This window comes from Thunnus thynnus, chromosome 4 (assembly GCF_963924715.1).
Source record: "Thunnus thynnus chromosome 4, fThuThy2.1, whole genome shotgun sequence".
Classification (NCBI taxonomy): Eukaryota; Metazoa; Chordata; class Actinopteri; order Scombriformes; family Scombridae; genus Thunnus; species Thunnus thynnus.
Genome location: NC_089520.1, coordinates 26015228 through 26033004, shown reverse-complemented (window position 1 = coordinate 26033004; position 17777 = coordinate 26015228). Strand labels below are relative to the sequence as shown.

General features: G+C 39.4%; 2 protein-coding genes across 2 annotated transcripts; both read right to left on the bottom strand.

The window, feature by feature from the left end:
• Positions 1 to 954: 954 nt before the first annotated feature.
• myorg (myogenesis regulating glycosidase) lies at positions 955 to 8167 on the bottom strand. The gene is made up of 3 exons (XM_067587942.1): positions 8054 to 8167; positions 5342 to 5715; positions 955 to 5058 (listed from the first exon to the last, which is right to left on the bottom strand). The coding sequence occupies exons 2-3, from the start codon at positions 5602 to 5604 to the stop codon at positions 3267 to 3269; spliced, it is 2055 nt and encodes a 684-aa protein (XP_067444043.1). The 5' UTR covers positions 5605 to 5715; positions 8054 to 8167; the 3' UTR covers positions 955 to 3266.
• Positions 8168 to 11961: 3794 nt separating this feature from the next.
• zgc:109965 (Nicalin-1-like) lies at positions 11962 to 17310 on the bottom strand. The gene is made up of 16 exons (XM_067588607.1): positions 17175 to 17310; positions 16645 to 16830; positions 16005 to 16195; positions 15598 to 15742; positions 15169 to 15266; positions 14945 to 15022; positions 14697 to 14800; positions 14269 to 14357; positions 14008 to 14147; positions 13739 to 13917; positions 13525 to 13612; positions 13372 to 13410; positions 12791 to 12963; positions 12623 to 12676; positions 12460 to 12538; positions 11962 to 12307 (listed from the first exon to the last, which is right to left on the bottom strand). The coding sequence occupies exons 2-16, from the start codon at positions 16790 to 16792 to the stop codon at positions 12251 to 12253; spliced, it is 1662 nt and encodes a 553-aa protein (XP_067444708.1). The 5' UTR covers positions 16793 to 16830; positions 17175 to 17310; the 3' UTR covers positions 11962 to 12250.
• Positions 17311 to 17777: the final 467 nt, after the last annotated feature.

The following is a 17777-nucleotide window of genomic DNA, read 5'->3' as shown; positions in this document are numbered from 1 at the left end:
CTCTCCATCTACAGATCTCCCATTTCCTCCTAAAGCTCCTACATAAATTATTTGTCCAGTCTATGAAAAGATGGGTAGAACCAAACAATATGATTGCAGAAAGCAAACTGACAAATATTATTGATCCCAGCAACACACAGACAGCTAATCAATAAATGTATGTCCTCCCCGCACAGGCTGCAAGTCAAGATCAATTTTGAAGAAAGATGAGGCATTGGCAAATAAAGTGAAGTAGTTCTGAAGCATATCCCGCTGCTGTGTAATGGAATAAATTCCCCAAACATATGAAAGATCGACTATAGCTGTAAGAAATGGTCCTGCCAGGTCAATTGAACTCAAAAAGAACAATCACGCTTAATGCGATGTAATTCTAATATCTACTGTTATTATCGCCTACGTAGTCAGTTTATATTTTTTATTCTTGGTGTCTAGTCTTACACTTTTATATCAGTTGCTCTCTGGCCTCACATCATGAACCACCAGATGATTTATTGATCTCAACGCAGCCTCCAAATAACCTGCACAATTGTTTCATCACCTTGTCATTACTGCCCTGTGATGAGCTAGGCATCAAAAAGTTGGAAAAGTCCCTCAAGGGTGTATCTTTCAATACTGATTTGATAGGCACATTAGTTTTCATATGATGCAGACTCATGAAAGGTTACAGGTTGTTATTGGCTCACTGATTGCACGGTCAGCTTACTGACCTGAATTTCATATCCTTGTTTTTTGGGTTTTTCTTGTTTTTATTTTTTGGTGTGTGTAAAAAGACAGTCAGGTATTATTGACCGCTTTTAGAGCAGTGAATTTACAATTCAGTTGTCTGGAAATGGTAGCTGTGGTGACAATGCAGTAATTGAGCTTTATGTGCCATGTGACATTTATTTTTAAAACAATGATTACTGTGTTTAATGCAAACTAAGCAGAACAGAAATGCTAAGAAACAGACAAAAGTCAAACCAGATTTCTTTTAATACATTCATACAAAACGACATACAAAATATACATACTTGCTGAAATGAATGCTGCCCTTTAGTCACATGCAAATGGTGCCATTCTTCAGTTATAATAACTCGAGGGAAGCAGCACACACAGGGTCAAAAGAGCCAAAAGCAAAGAAACATTCAGTCCAAGATACAGCCTCTCAGTCTTGTCATAGAGCATGACCCTCTGAGACAGGAATAACCTTAGAGGTTAGCCTGGCCAAGATGCTGAGTGAGAACTGCTATAAATAGGTAATGTTGTTATGATGAAACTATGTCAAAAGGCACAAACAAAATCCACTGAGGTCAACATGTAAGCCACATGTCAAAGCAAACAGTCAGCATGCAACTCCCTAACAGGTGAGACAGCATTAAAACAAATTGAAAAATTGGAACATTGCACCATTAGTGGACGTCGCCTGATCCTTACTTCACAAGGACGCAATATTTATCCATTGCAGCTTCAAAAACAATCAAAATGCATATAAACATATTTTTAAAAATGCTAACACAGGAACCACAGGAACTTAAAAGTGAAAATAATTTGATGCAATAAAATAAACATTCATTTTCATGTTAAAATTAAAGGGAGGGATTCAGAATCCTTTTTTGTTTCAAAAATGTGTAAAGATTTAAAGAAAAAATATGAGCTCATTGGCTTCACTGCACCACAATCAAACTCACCAATTTCACGACAAAATAAACAAACAAAAAACATGTCATAATGGTATAATTTTTAAATTTGTAACCCAGGTATAGCTAGACCATGTTACCAATAATTTTCTTTACTGAATTTACTTTGTGAGATGTCACTCAAAGAAATATGCTTGCTGCCTTTCCCAGAGTTTGATGAGAAGATCAATATCAGTTTCATCTCAAGATAACAAGATACATGATATAGTTCGTGTACTTTGATCTACAACTGTGGAAAAAGTGTTTTCAGTGGGTTTTTTTGTGCAGCATGGAACATTTTTTTTTAAAAATGTTATGGTTAAAGATGTTAACAGGAGATGAAATTCTGTGGCATTTGTAGTACACTCTGTCCCTAAAGGGTTAACTCACCAATAACATTAAATAATAATCAACAACAATAAGAAATGTATAGCATAGCAACATATCAAATACATTATGTGGTAGTAACACATGGCACGTTGAGATATCACTGCAGTTAAATAATATTCACATTAACAAAACACATGATGACAAAATACACTGTACAATTTAATTTGAGAATTAAATGCTGCTAAATTAACTGCATTTATAGACTTCCATATTGCATATCAAGTAGATATAAAGAAACAAAAACATTAGGTTATTATGTTTCAGAAATCAAAAATTTTAAAAAATCCTCCTTAAGAGATGCTCCATATTTTGGATGTGGTCATTAGACATTACAGTATCGTTAGTTATTTAGCTGCATTTGGAGTCAGCAAAGCACAATGAAAATAGTTGTCAGACACTTCGAACACTCTACAGCCTGAGAGAGCTGTTACCTGAGGGTGAGCATAAAATATTTAGTGCCCAATAAAATCCATCTTCTTCTAGGCTAAGAGTAGTTACATGACACTGTGTTTCACAAATGAGAGCACATGGACTATGTAATGATTAAACTTCCAGCATTCATCCTGATAAGTGAAGCATAAAACCTGACTTCCTGAAAAGCAACTCGGAGGAGAGAGGAAGAGTCATCAGTGTCAAAGGAAAAGTAGGACAGATCAGTTTAACTGAGAACTGATTGATATATACATACTATATATAGAGAGGGTTTTATGTAGCCTACTGTCCGCCTTATGACAATAATGACACCACTTTTATCATCCTCCCATGTTACAATCTGTTTGGCTTAAATTTAGGTTTGCTGTAGCACTTTATATATATACATTTTTATACACATTTTCTATATACTTTATAGCATTTATGCCTTATTCAATTCACAGTTTGCCTATTCCCTTTTTTAAAAATAATTCATATATGACTTCATACATGACATTACATAGCTATCTTTCCATTAAACCACAAAAGATGCAAAGGAAATACAACACCAATTAGTTTAAATGAAATGACAATTTAAAAAATTAAGATGAAGTTTTAAGCATTTTTAAACAACAATTTCACATTTGTTATGCAAAGCGGTGCTAAATTTTAAATCTGCTTTAAAAGCCTCAATATTTTGTTGCAAAAAAGCTCCACAAAAAACAGCCATTTCCAATGTCTCGTCTGTCAAGCATAAAAGCTTGTCTCACAAGCAGATTGGAGCCTGTTCAGCTTTACAATCTCTTCTTGCTACACCCAAACAAAGTAAGCAATTTCATCCAGGTCTACAGGATAGTCTGTGAGGTGCAGTGGCTCCTTGATATCAAATCTCTCCCCCTTGTAGCTTCTCCAATGGCCAGCTGGAAGGTAGATATCACGCTCTTGCTTTCCAGGCTCTAAAACAGGTGCTACCATGAGGTCATCCCCAATCAGGAACTGGGAGTCTATTTTATAGGCTGTCTCATCACCTGTGGCAATCCACCACAGGGGCCGTATGATTGGGTCACCAGTGTCCAGCACCTCACCAGCCAGCTCCAGGACCCGTGGCGCTACAATGCTCTGATGGAGAGCTGTGTATTTCCGTGCAATTTCAACCACCTCGTTGTCATATTCCCATGGTGGAATAGAAAACTGCATAGAGGGCATGAAAGCTGACAGCTCCAGCCAGCGGATATAGAGTTCTCGATCAGGCAATGCACGATCTCCATCTGTGCGGTTCAGATAGGCATTCCCTCCGATCATGTCAGGCAGAATAAACTGATAGCCGAGAATGCTGATGGTGAGCACTGTGGGAATAAGAGATTTGAGCCCCAACTCATACCCCCACACAGAGTCCCTGTCAATAGGTCTGAAGAAGCAGGAGATGTTCTGAGATTGGTAGCCACTACGCAGCTCAGCTCTATCATTGTAGGGGATGGCCATCTCTGTGTAACGTCTTGTGAAAAAACTTGGGTCCCGAATGGGATATCTGGTACTAAATTTCCATGGTAAGTAGTTGGTCTCACCTGCGTCAAATTTAAAAGATGACACCCCATACTTTGAGCGCAGGGAACGTAGCTGGGAGGAAAACCAATCACGAGCTTCTGGATTTGTGAAGTCCAAAATGCCGCCAATGCCATTCCACCAGCGCACCAAGGCTGGCAGCCGGCCTGTAGGCTCCCGGACAAACAGCCCCCTCTTTACACAGGTATGGAAGTTTTCTGAGTCATAGTTAACAAAAGGGTGAATCCAAAGTGACATGAGAAATCCATCTGATTTCAGCTTTTGGAACATGGCTGAGGCATTGGGGAACTTTGTTATGTCAAACTCAAATTCCCCATAGCGACTAGTGTAGCGGTCATCTAGTTCCAGGTGGCTGCAGTTAAAATTATACTTTCGTATGTTGGCAGCATACGTCAAAAGTTTCTCTTGATCAATATCAGTCTTATGTAGCGCCCAAGTGGACCAAATAGGATGGCGAAACATGGCTTTGGCGGGCACTTTGTTTGGTTTGTTGAAGTATCTGCGGACCATGTACTTGTGTATGGATGTCACATCCAAGCCCACACATACTCTGTAGCTAAGTTCAGCACACGGAGCCTCCCCTGGGTCTGGCTTGAAGGGACTGTCATTGTATCGCGCCTGGAAGTACATAGTCCTCTCTGTGTCATTCCAGCCCAGGTGGAAGGGCACAGAATTATTGATCTTGATGGCGGTAGCATTGGATGAAAGCCAATAACTCTCCAAAATTCCACCAAATTCATTGCGGTTTGAGTAGATATCACTAGTAACAAAAGGTTTGGGAGCCTGTTGGCCAGAGATGGAAATAGGCCAGTGCTGAATTGCTGACACTGCACCACCATACCAGTGTGCAAACTTGTATGTCATGGCATGCTCAACAGGAATGTCAGGAACCAGTTCCTCCCAACGCACACGATAGCATTGTACTGTGTCTTTGGGTCTCACCGTCTCAATAAAGAAATTCAGTTTTCTGTCAGTGGTGCGTCCACAGCTCAAAATCTCCCCTTCTTTAGAGCAAGAATCCAAATCCAATGTCCCTGACCTGCCAAGATTCAAACATAATTACATTCTGCTATCACTCTCAAGACACTACTCACATTTCTGTTTTGTTTCAGTTAAATAATAGTAGATCAAGACATGTTTAAAATGAGCACTTGTGTTCAACATGAGTTGAATTATTAAAAACAAAACCTTTATTTTATTGCACATTGGAGATGGTGACATTTTTATTTCCACATTTTACATTAAATGTATGATGTTTCTGAAATACGTATACATACAGATAAATCAGGTAGCAATTACAAGAAATAGCAAGAAATACCAACCTGAAATCCATTCTGAAAACAATAGACCCTCCTTTGTTGCGGATAATGTAGCCATCTTTATTCAGATCCAACAGCTGAGTCTTAAGCAGCTCAGCTTTGCGTAGAGAGGCTATGTAATAACACCATGCAGTCACTGCTGCAATCACCAGCACAAGGCCGATTACTCCAGCTCCGACTAAGGGTCGAGTGTCCTTGGTGTGTTTCTGCTTGGGGATAACATCTGTAATTGTGCCTCCAGCTCCTCCTGGTACAACTTGGTACATGACTTGTGCTGTTCACTGGGCAAATACTTGAGCTGATGTTCTACATAAAAATATTTTCCAGGGAATCTCTTCTGTTGCACTCTGGCCCCGTCGTTATGTCTGTTTGCCTGCCTGAGAGAGATAACAAACTTTCAAAATTCTGTGTCCAGCTCTTCTTATATTACAGTGACACTTCTTTTAATGATTTTAGTTAATACAATAAGTTTCTTTGTTGCTGGAGCTTTTGTATGTTGTTTACCAATTGTGGTTAGTCAGAATAAATTGGCCTTAAACTCACTTAAGTATCAGAGACAAGAAAACAGCCCCAGTCAGAGAATTCAAGATGTCAATGTCTCACTGTCAATATTGTTTCCTTGTCAGTTCAAAGCCTCCATTACATTTCTAGCATTTTCTTACGTGCTCTGCATTGCTGCACAAAGTGATTTCACAGCAGTTAGAGGTATTATGCTGTCAGGATGTAAACTTTAAAGATGTGTTTGAGACTTAACAAAACAAATCTACTGCCAATTACCCATAAGAGGATAAAATGGACTTTCACAGAAGCAATTCTAACATATGAGTTCGACTGAAAGAATACTCATTTGTATGTAAGGAAGAAGAGAAGCAGAAAAGGGGATTTTGGCCTTAGAGCTCTGCCAATGTGAGGGGGAAGAGGGAAGCATACTAAACTTTGTGCTCCATCAAGCAAGACTAACCAAAGCTGGAAGTAACCTGTTTCACTCTAGCCAAAAAACAGACATTTTGACAACCCTGGCAAGGAATCAAACAGAAACAGAAAGACACGTATCCATATCTATTGCACTCAGAGATTACTGCGTCCCTCCGAGCAGGAACGCAAAAGGAACTTAATCTTATGGGTAATTAACTGGTTGATGTTAGTTATTGTGGCTTTAGCTGATCAGAATAGATTAGATTAGAATGCACAGCAGACCGAAGGGAGTTCAGTCCTCTCCAGCTTCCCTGTTTGATGACTGGCCCTAACTGCAATTGACCCTCATGGTCTGCCCAAGCAGCAGCGGTCGATAATAAAAAATGATTGCTATTAATTAGCAATCTAATTGACTAATTCTGTGTTCAACTACCCTTAGTATAGATTTCCCCCAACAACGAATGATAACATCAGCCCATCATTAATTAACAGAGAACTAACTGTTGGTTCCTTGGAGATGCACTCCAGTTGCTGGACTCAGGTAGGGAAATTAACGAGGAAAGTCAGGAGAAGATTTAGGCTACTGTATATCGGGTCTATTCTAAATATTGGGTCATTTTTTATTTTTTCTTATGGAAAAGTGCAAGATACAGGGATGGAGGAACATAACCAATAACCATCTATTACTTTATTATTACAGTTATCACAATAAAGGGCTGCAAGTAACTATGATTATTTTCATTATCAATTTACTTGATGTTTATTTTCTTTATTAATTGATGACACATTAATTCTAAAATGTTATTTCTGCTACAGTTTTCCAGAGCTTAAAGTGATGTCTGAAAATTGCTTCTCTTGTTCAACCAACAGCCCAAAAATATTCATAAATTCATTATCATGAATGACTCAGAAAACCAGCAAATATTCACATTTGGAACCAGTACAGAAGCTGAAGGCAAAGACTTTTTTGAATTTTTGCATTAAAAAATGATTTAACCAATTATCAAAAATGTTGCTGATTGATTTTCAGACCACTCAGTTAGGTTTCAGCACAATTCCTTCACACACACAGATTAAAACGTGGAAGTTTTTTGCTTTTCACGCATATAGTGGCATTTCTAAACAGAAAAAAGCTCTTACTCAACCATGTTTTTGTCATTGAGAGAGTGTGAAAAGGGCAGAACATTTTCAGACTAAGGCATTTCTTTGTTTATGTGTGATCAGAGGGGCTTAATATCTGCCATTTCAGCCGATTCACTATCTATTCTGACATGGTGAAAAATAAACACAGAAATGCTGATACAGTCAGAACAGAAGTCTGAGAAAGGCTCACTACCTCAAAAGTGTGCGCGCGTGCGTGTGTATGTGTGTGTGTGCGTGCGTGCGTAGCGCATGGCAACGTGCTGATAATGGCTAAATGTAAGTATGTAGGCGAACAGTAACGCTGCACAGTCACGATCTTTACATTTGGTGTGGCTATTTCGGATAGAGACTGTGTTAAGATGTTACACTTTTACGTAAATTTTGTTTATTACAGACTGACGCACAATTAATGCACACAAACACATATTTACAAGAAATTAACCGTGCAGAAAATTTCTAAAGTCTCTACAACTTCTAGGCTACATATAATCCGATGTATAGACACGTCGTTGTTGTGCGCCCTGGTGGGTGGTACGAGAAAGTTAACGGAGTGGAAATAACATGGAATACGTGTGCAAAACCGCCTATAATTATTGCTTATGCTTATTCCATTTTCTTTTCAGATGTTAGTTCATTAAAAAAAAAGTTTCTCCCTACCTCTCAGCAGATCCCACCACAACTTGTTTGTCACAGTTTACAGAAAAAAAACGGCATCAAGGCATGTTGTTGCGTATCCGCCTTGTCTACGCCCATCACAGCCTGGGAAATGTAGTCCAGTAGGAGTAGTACTCTTTATTTTCTTATTCTGCACAGATTACAGTTTGACATAACACATCACACTGGTTGATTAACTTTACATAACACACTGGTGGTATACTGGGGTGGAAATATGCCAAAAACTAGATTTTTAAGAACTGAAAAAATAGAAAGAAATAGCAGAAAAAAAGGTATTTCTATGGGGACTTGTATATGCAATATGGTGTTTATAATGACCTTTGTTTGCACTGGTGGTATATTCTGTCTGCCATATGGTATCTTGATAATAATGACTACAATAAGTCTGTAATACCCCTGAGTAAAGTTTCATTGTTTGCAGTACTGTTTCTGTTTAACTCTCCCTACAGGTAATAAAGAATTCATATATCACATGTGGAAAATTACCTCTCTAATAGTAGAATAAAAAATTTATGTCACAGACAGATACACATTTGGGCCAAAGTGCCTCATTTGATTTGATCACCACAAGCCCCTTAATGGAAGATTTCTTGCTGCTGATTTAGTACTGAATTGTAAAAGTGTCCATGCTGTATGTAGGGAGATAGTAGTGGTGAGAGTGCAGCCTACAGTTATATTATTCATTCATACAGCTTCTCTCACTGGGTTAATTATTAGAGAATTAAACAATAGTGTGGTTAATGAGCCCTCATTTTGCTGGGAAACCCCTCAATCCCCAGATCCACTGCAGGTCCTCAGTTCCCCACTTCAGAAGACAGTGCTCTAATAGTCCTAACGAAGGCATTCAGACACAAACTCTGGGTGTATGATGTAGTGTCCAGCTTGGTAGGGCTTCACCACATGGAAACAGCTGTAGCATGCGCTGTTGAGAAATCATGGGAGTAAAAGTGGTTACTATTTATGGCACACAAAGACATCTTTTCCAGTCATCTGTTCTGTTCTGTCATGTGTTTGAGTGATTCATATAGACAAGATTTTTTTATACGAGGAAGTTCAATATGCACCTATAATCCAGAATGCTGTTAGAACAAGACCTTCTGTACTGTGCTCGTGGAAGATGGTGTTGAGCTGCAGGAGGGTTGCTGGTTTGGGGTCTTGTCTGAAGCTGAGCGCCTGCATGTTGCCTGTCAAAAATAATTATTATCGCAATAGCAGTGTAGGACTTATAGAATCGCTCACTTCTTATTTTTAGGACAACATTTCCTTTATCTCTGTATCAGCAGAGTAACTTGTAAAGTCAGCCTGATTGAATTTTCCCTTTGTCCTGGTGATTAAATAAAGTTCAAAGGCCACAAGAAGAAGTCAGAGGTCAGTCTCTCACCTGAGCTGCTGTGCTGAAAGTAGATGGACATTCCTGTGATTATCCATTCTAATGCAGATAAAAAAAACAGGATTAGTATTTCTTTAGAATTATCTTTGAGCCATAGATTGATCTGATTGATTGTCACCTTGGTGGATTCTTCAATGCTGCATGGAGCTGAGTGCCAGTGCCAGCAGGAGGCTCAGTGAGCTGTAGTTTGTGCAGTCCATCAGCAGAGGGCAGAGCTTGTGCTGTGGATGTGTTGACAGGGGGCATGTGCTGTACTTTGCTTGTGTCCACAGTGTTTAAAGAGTTGTCAGTCTTAACTGGACAATGGAAAGACAAATGTCTGACAGGGGGGAAGAGAGGACGGCCAATGTCCACTGTATGGGATGAACTGTAGCTGGGTTGAGGACTCCGGGGAAACAGAAAGTCCTGGGAAGGCAAGAGGACAAGCATTAATAGAAATACAAGAGGAAGAAGTAGAAGATAAGAAGAATAAAAAACTGGATATCACTGTTACAGATCATCTCTGCTCCTCACTGTTAGCTAGACTGAACATTCCTGTTTATTTGTAATGTACACTGTCAAATGACATATAATATGGCAAATCTTCACAGACACATCATTTTAATGTGTAGCTAATATTCTTATTTTTATCTTCTTATTCTTTATCCTCATTCAATACACCTCATCCAAGATTATTTCTCTCTTATTTCTCTGTCATTACAACTTCATTGTACTGCAAGAATGTAAAAAAGCATTACGTATTCAAAATACCATCAAAATTCCTCCTAGAAGGGTTTTTTTAATCTTAATGATCTGTATTACTACCGTTGCATACACCATTACCATTATCATTGATACATTAAGTGAGGCAGTATTGCTCAAACTGTAAATTGTATTTTGGCTTCTTTTTCAATGCGTTATGGTCACCTCTGTTGTACAGTCATTAGGCTTTTTTTTCTTTACAGTAGGGTGACTGTACAGTATAAAACTCCTTTCAGCTCTGTTTACTCCATGTCTGGATAAATAAATAGGCATGGAGGAAATACTGAATAATAGATGGGATACAGCTTTCACCAAGCACAGGGAAATGTAAACAACCAACTGCCAATTAGTGTAAGACACTTTAGACGACTAAATGAAAAGCAATAAAGAGAATGTCAATAATAAGTGACTCAAGTCTGACCTTAAATGCACCACTTTGAAATGTTTATTTTTATTTGTTAAATCATTTTTCACTATTTGTTAAATGACACAGATTGAAGGACAACCACTTTCATGAATTGGAGACTATTTTTTACTTAAGAAATTCTACATCTTTTCCTTTTTGAGCCTGTATGATAATTACTCTGACCTTAAAATCCTTCAGTTCATGTATGTGGTACAGCAGGCTTTGCATCTTACCGGCCGTGGCTGGGGGTTGTTCCTGCGGTGTGCAGACGAGGGTCGAAGTTGTGCCCGTTTTGCTCTGCCAGGAGAGGCGAACTGCTCTTTGTACATAGTGATGTAGAGCTGGGGAGCCATCTTCGCTTTAAGTGCACTTATTTTCCACTGCTTCTCTGCAGTCTGCCTGAAAGTTATGAACATCTTTCTCCTCCCCTGTCACCTGCTGGCTCCTCCCTTTCAATCATGTGTACCTGTTCTTCTTTTATTTTCACATTTTCCTTTTATGGAAATTTTACCCAGTATATGTGGTTTGGTTTTTTCTGCTCAAAATTGTCACTGCCTTGAGCATGCAACCAATTTTGCTGACATAATTTACTGGTTCTGTGTGTTCATGTGTCCTGTTACAGTATTTCTACACACATCAGTAGCCATAAATCCTGCATAGATCTTAGTCGATGACCAAACAGACAGTGAAAACTTTTTGTTTAACCTGCAGCTATTGTGGTGAATCTAGCATGTTGGAAATAGAGACAGGTTAAGAGCATCCTTGCTGAACCAGAACAACTCTTTGTGCTACCTGAGCACTCAGCCACTAATCCTCCTAAACCCCCTGCAGAGACACACATACCTGGGGTCACTATCCATGACCTACTTCCCTCCCAGGGGCCTTTTACAAACTAGCCAGCACTGATCTCAAACACTATGCACAACCCCCATCTGTTTAGCCTCCTTGTAGTTAAAACAGACTCAGTCTTATCAGATCTTACAGAACTGGAACAAACCACTGAAGGGATGGGATTTTGCCTCATCTCCCACCACCATCCAGGGTCACCTCTATTCACTGTCAGCATTCCACATGAGCATCAATAATTTACCAAACGCTGTAGGGTGCCTTTGTGTCTCAACCGATTGCACTGAGTAGTCTGTGACAGGAACTGGCTGTTCATCTCTTTGCAATGACTGGTCCTTGTTTGACAGTCATGTTAAGCCCAGTCAAATCCATGTCAACAGATGCAAAGCAGAGGACAGGGAGAATCATAGTAATGATGTGGCAGGAACGTCCTTCAATGGTGCTCAAATCAAATCCAAGCTGCGGTTTGTGTTCCCTTCTTCAGTATACTTTGAAGCAAGACACATCCCCAAACTCGTCCTTTATTTATTTTGTTTACATGTCCTCCAAACAACAAAGTCCAGTCTGTTCCAGTAAGAGATGATTTACAATACAGTGGATTTATGAATAATGAAAGGTACAAACATCTTTAAAACAATATACATTTCAAAGCAAATGCACTGTTTATAAGTTGTGCATATGATCAGTCTTCTTCTCATATTGCTTTCATGTGCTGCACAGCCAGTGAAGCAGAAGTCTAACATGTGCAAGGCAGACTTCAAAGGCCTTGTCATAGAATCAGTATTCAGAATTTTATTTACTGGTGCTTGGATTTCACTGCCGCTTTCAGCTTTGTGTAGAGATAGCCAAAATTCTGTAAAAGAGAACAGACAGAATCTTCAAGAAAACAAGCCTGATATATCAAGTGTTGTCTACCTGCTGTGTGTGTCTGTGCTTTGCTCAAGAATGACAGCATACAAGGCAATATGCTATGCCAGGAAGTAATGCAACACTACATTAACAAACCTGGATTGTGTAGTAAACGATGCCCAAATACGCAGCAATGCAGCCACCCAGGAAAAGATCAAAAGCTGCAGGTTTCACTCTGAAAGGAAACAGTGTCAGTGTCCATATGTCTTTTTGAAATTAACACACACATACAAAAGGGCAAATGAAAACAGATATTTACCTGTACATCACTATCGGTTGGTTCATTTGATCAAAAAAGGTAATATCAGGGTCCCTGTGTGGAAAAGTGTTAAATGTAGTTAATCAATAGCGAAAATATACAGGTCCAGCAGAAGTGAGTGCTGGTAAGATACTATATGTGTTTAATACTTCTACCACTAAATGTTACCTTTTGTCCTGTCGGAAGGTGTGTCTGTGGACTTGCTGTAAGTAGCGTTTGAACTCATGTTCCAGTGAGTTGACAAGCAGGATGTGACTGGGCTCCTTATCCAGCAGCTGGGTGGCTCGAGGGACTGACGTCAGGAAGGCCATCAGACTTGACATACGACTGTCCTGGAAGTCCTGTATCAAGGATTTGGACATGGATTCACAGAAAGAAAAAAATTGGGAATCATCTGTAGTATCACATAGAAATAAAAGTCACTGTCCAGCTGTCCTGATTTTTCAAATGAATCTGATTCTAGTTAACAATAAACGACCAAAACTAGAATTCAGATCACTATTATGATTACTAGTAGAAACTAATCTTTTAAAAACTTTGCCATAACGTGGTAACTATGTGATGAACTTTCTCTACTGTAAACCATTTACACTCCTGAAATATATTTTAAATAATTGGCAGTTGTTTTTTGAAATAAATCTCCAAGCAAATCAAATTCACAAGACACAAACACCATGTAATGCCTATAAATTAACACCAGAGGTCAGCACTAATCTTTACCAAGTGACTAAAGATAACCAGGATCTTACCATTTGGCCCCTGAAAACCTGCACATCTTTTGGTGAACCCTTGTGGGAGATAACACAGAGTAATCACACATTAACATGCTATAAAAGAACAAAAGAACAAATGATAAAAACACAGTGTCTGTATTCAGGTATATGTATTCAGTTTCCATGCACCTTGTCTGAGAGATTGAACATATACCGAGCCAGTGCTTCTGCTATGAGGATGCCATTACGCTTAAGTTTCCTGAAGTCCACTTGTGACCTGTGAGGAGATATTCACATGAAAATAATCAGGAAACTAAGGCAACTTGGATCTATCTCCTCAAATTATGTTTCTATATTCTCTCAGGATGAATGAGGCCTTTAAATAATTAAAATATCTACCCACATGGTGTCTAGTACAGAGCCACGGAGCTCAGATTTGGGGTCTTCCAGATGAGACAATGTGAAGCCTGGGATCCTGCGCAGGCTGTAGCGTTCATGCTCCCAGGCTACTGTGGACTCCACAAGATTGATCTTCTTATGGACCAACCCAATCTTCACCCAGGGAAATCTGGAGGAAACCACCTGGGGAAGATCCCGAAAATGTAAGTGCAAAAGGTCATGCAGATTGATAAAATATATCCATATTTTTCACCTATACGTGAAGTTGTTTACCTCCTCCAGATGTTGAATGAAGGAGTGCATGGGAGTGTCAGATTTAGGAGGGCGGGACACATGCATGTACAGCTCATCGCCATTGGCCAGTGTATCCAAACACAAAACGAATGCCACATTGTCATGGAGCAAGCTGGACTCTGGTGAGAAAAAGTTTGGATAAAATAAATTAACAAACGGGACCGCTCATGTTCAGTTAGGCCTATGATAGTGTAGACTACTTTCTACATGTTTCAACACAACATAAGCCTCAAAACTCACCAGCATGGTCCAGATTTTCTTCAATCCATCTCTTTGTGCCAAGGAAGTTGTGTTTTCCTCCTCCAGTTAGGGAGAACATTAAATGATATCTAAAACACCAAAAAGAAAACTGAAAATCAATCAAGCATTTTAATCAATAATGGACTTATTACCTGCCAACCAGATAGGAGCCATTTTTTCAGATAACGAGATAGTCACGACATGGTTTATGTTAGTTTATCAAATCAGACTTTTATAGTGTACAGCTCACTTGAGAACACAACACAGTTTTTAGCACAGTTTGGGGTGTTTTTTCTGCCCGGCACCATGCATAATAAAAATGTGTGTTTGCATAGCATTAAGTGGTTACATTATGGTGAGCACTTTAGGCAAAATATTCATAGAATAACATGTTTTGTCCACTACTGTATGGGGGACCTGTAACTCACGGTGGTCTGGTACTTGGGCTACTATAAAGCTTCTGGAAGAGACGTGCCAACTCTAGTAGGATGGTGACCCCGCTGCCGTTAGAGTCTGCTCCATAAGACAACCACTGCATTACACACAAATGCAAACATACACATTAACACTGAATCAACATGAACATGAGGAAATGGGAATGTGTTAAGTAGGGTAGAGCTTTGGAAACTGTCACAGACACATTACAATGAAGTGTTTTCTCATTTTTATGACTCACTGGTGCCAGCCCATAGGAATCATAGTGGGCAGTGATGACAATAGTGGGTGCATCCTCCCCTGCTCCAGGAAGCACTCCCTGTAATACACATCACCAGATATAATGCGTAATAGACAGTTAAGGCCCAAGTCAAAATAATCAGGTTGGACTGAAATTTTGAGAATGTCATTATAGGGTTTTTACTTCTCTTTACTGCATAAAAAGTCTTGAGTTTTCACACTCACCTCCAGTGTGACTATAGCGTTGTCCGTGATGGCCTTAATAGGGGCATTGTTGCTCACTAAGATCTGAAAGGCTGTAGCTGTGACCATACTTCGAAGGACTGCCGAAAAATAAAAATAAAAACATCATAAAAGGTTGAATAAAAAAGACATGCTGCATTATTTTTTCAGTTTTTATATCTGCTTTTTCATTATAATCTCTTCAGCCTTTTGTATCCATTGTGCAAATTTGGCCCTAGATTTTTTTTCTATAATCTTTGACCATATTTGTTATCAAATATACCTTCCTTACATATCCATATCCATCTTTTTTTATCTATTCTTTTTAACATAACTGTCTCTTTCATTCAAATCGTCATGCCACCCACTATGAATTGTCCATCCATCCACAGTAGCACACAACACATCCATTTATCCTCTTGTATCTCTCACCTCGGATAAATATTGAGGAGGTCCGGGTGGCTGCAGCCTGCTTGACCTCCTCATACATGTAGAGCAGTTGTTCATCCTCAGGCACCACATACACAGGCATGAGGGTCTCTTTCAGCAAGGCCTCGCTCTCACTTACCATGAAGGACTGGGAGAGAAAAAGAGATTGTTGAAACAACTGTGTGAGGAGAAGCAATTGTCTAGGTAAAATTATTTTATATGGTACAAATCACTGAAGTAGAACAGGAAAGATTTCTATGACAGTAATCCTGCAAGCAGTTAACTGATTCCTTGGAGCACTGATATAATATTATATGATTAGTGTCTGATAAAAGATGTTGTAATTCTTTTCTTTGTTCCTTCATAGCTTACCCCAGAGCACAATGAATGTTTTGGGATAAATCTGTTACCTGCACTGTATCATGAGGGACGCTGGAGATATTTCTGGGCAACAGGATCAGTATGGCAGCAGCATTTTGTCTCTGGGCCTCGAGGTATTTTTCTGTGGTGAAGTCCGGCACCTTCATGATGACACAGCGGCGGGTCAGCACCGGCTCGTCGGCTGAGCGTGCCTCTGCCACCACAATGGCCCCACGGCAACCTCAGCATCCAAAAAAATGACATGGGAAAAATGACAACAATTTTCAGCCGAGGCTTCATAATGAAAGTCTCAAGAGGTCACAAGAACATATAAACTTCATTACCATTAAAAGGATTATACAAATGTGATAAGCATGTGGTGTCAGTGTTATCTTAAGTGTAATATGTATTATTCAGAAAATCCAACCGTCTTCAGTCACTGATCCAACTTAAGTAGGCCAATGTGACAGTACCCAAGACTTTTTGGTGTTTCTTCTGACACAAAGCTAATTATCCCATCCTTGGTTTTAAGACTATGATTTGTTCTACACATTTTTAAATGATATACTCCATGAAAATTCCAATAATATCTGAGCTGAGTTGGAACTGAGAGTCTAACTTTCTCAGAATTAAAATATGTCCAACTGTGCAGCAGAACAGCTCATGGGGAAAATCTATCACTGAACTCACCATGCTTTTGTTGTACCAGGTTGAACTGTTGCATCCTGTAGGCAGTGAACTCATAGGAGGATACAGCAGAAAGAGCAGAGCCATGCAGAGACTGGACAGAGAGCAGCAGCAGCAGAACAGCAGCAAAGCTCAGGTCCCTCAGAAACATGATGTCACGTCCTGCCTGGATTTTGTTATACTGTCAGTCTATAAAGGAAGGTTGATGTTAGGCTTCATACACCAGACTAGGTAGGTAGACTACCAGGAATAGAGCAGTAAAGATGATGATGTTCACCCAAATTATATATGTTAGAATAGCTTATTACATCATCTCTCATTTTTGCAGACCCTATTACAGATATCCTTTGGAAATAGAAACATTAAGAATTGGTGACTGAAGATCTGCCATCCTTGTTCTAGATACAGTTGTACCATAATCTCAACCAACTGTCCAGAAGGAGACTCAAACACTTTACAATAAAACATTTCTATAACTATAAAGTCCACTATGATCAACCTGCATCATTCTGAGGTATGAAAAAGTTCCTCACCTGTTTCCTGTTTTCCTGCAGTCCTGTCTCATGAGCTTTTTTACTACGTGTTTCTCAACTTCAATGCTACTCCTTGCAGCGTGGACACAAACTAGCTCCTGGGACTTGAGTCGTAAGCCACCATTCACCATCTGCTCCCGAAGGATCAACTCAAGGCTAATCACAAACACCCAACCCCCCACCCTTCACACTCACTATTCCTCTATCTATCTATCCATTCCTGCATGGCCACTTCAGTAGCTAATAACACATCCCCAGCAGAGATTCTGTGTGGGAGTCAGGCAAACTGTTTCATACAGCAGCTATTTCTTTCATCTACCACAGGGACAACAGTTGGAAGCAGTCTGAAAAAGTGTTGGACTGGGAGCGCTTGAGAAAAACAAGAGGATGATGTTGAAACTGAAGACATAATGTGACAAATATTTTTCCAGGCTTCAGTATTTCTGGTTGATGTTAAACAGCAATTTTGTATTTTATAAAAGAAATTTTGCCTTCCAATCAACTGTAGTGATAATCTGTGTTAATGTAAGTTTCCTCTCGGTTTTCAGGTTTTCTCTCAAAGACATACATTTGAATTAGGAACTCTGAACTGCACACACTGTA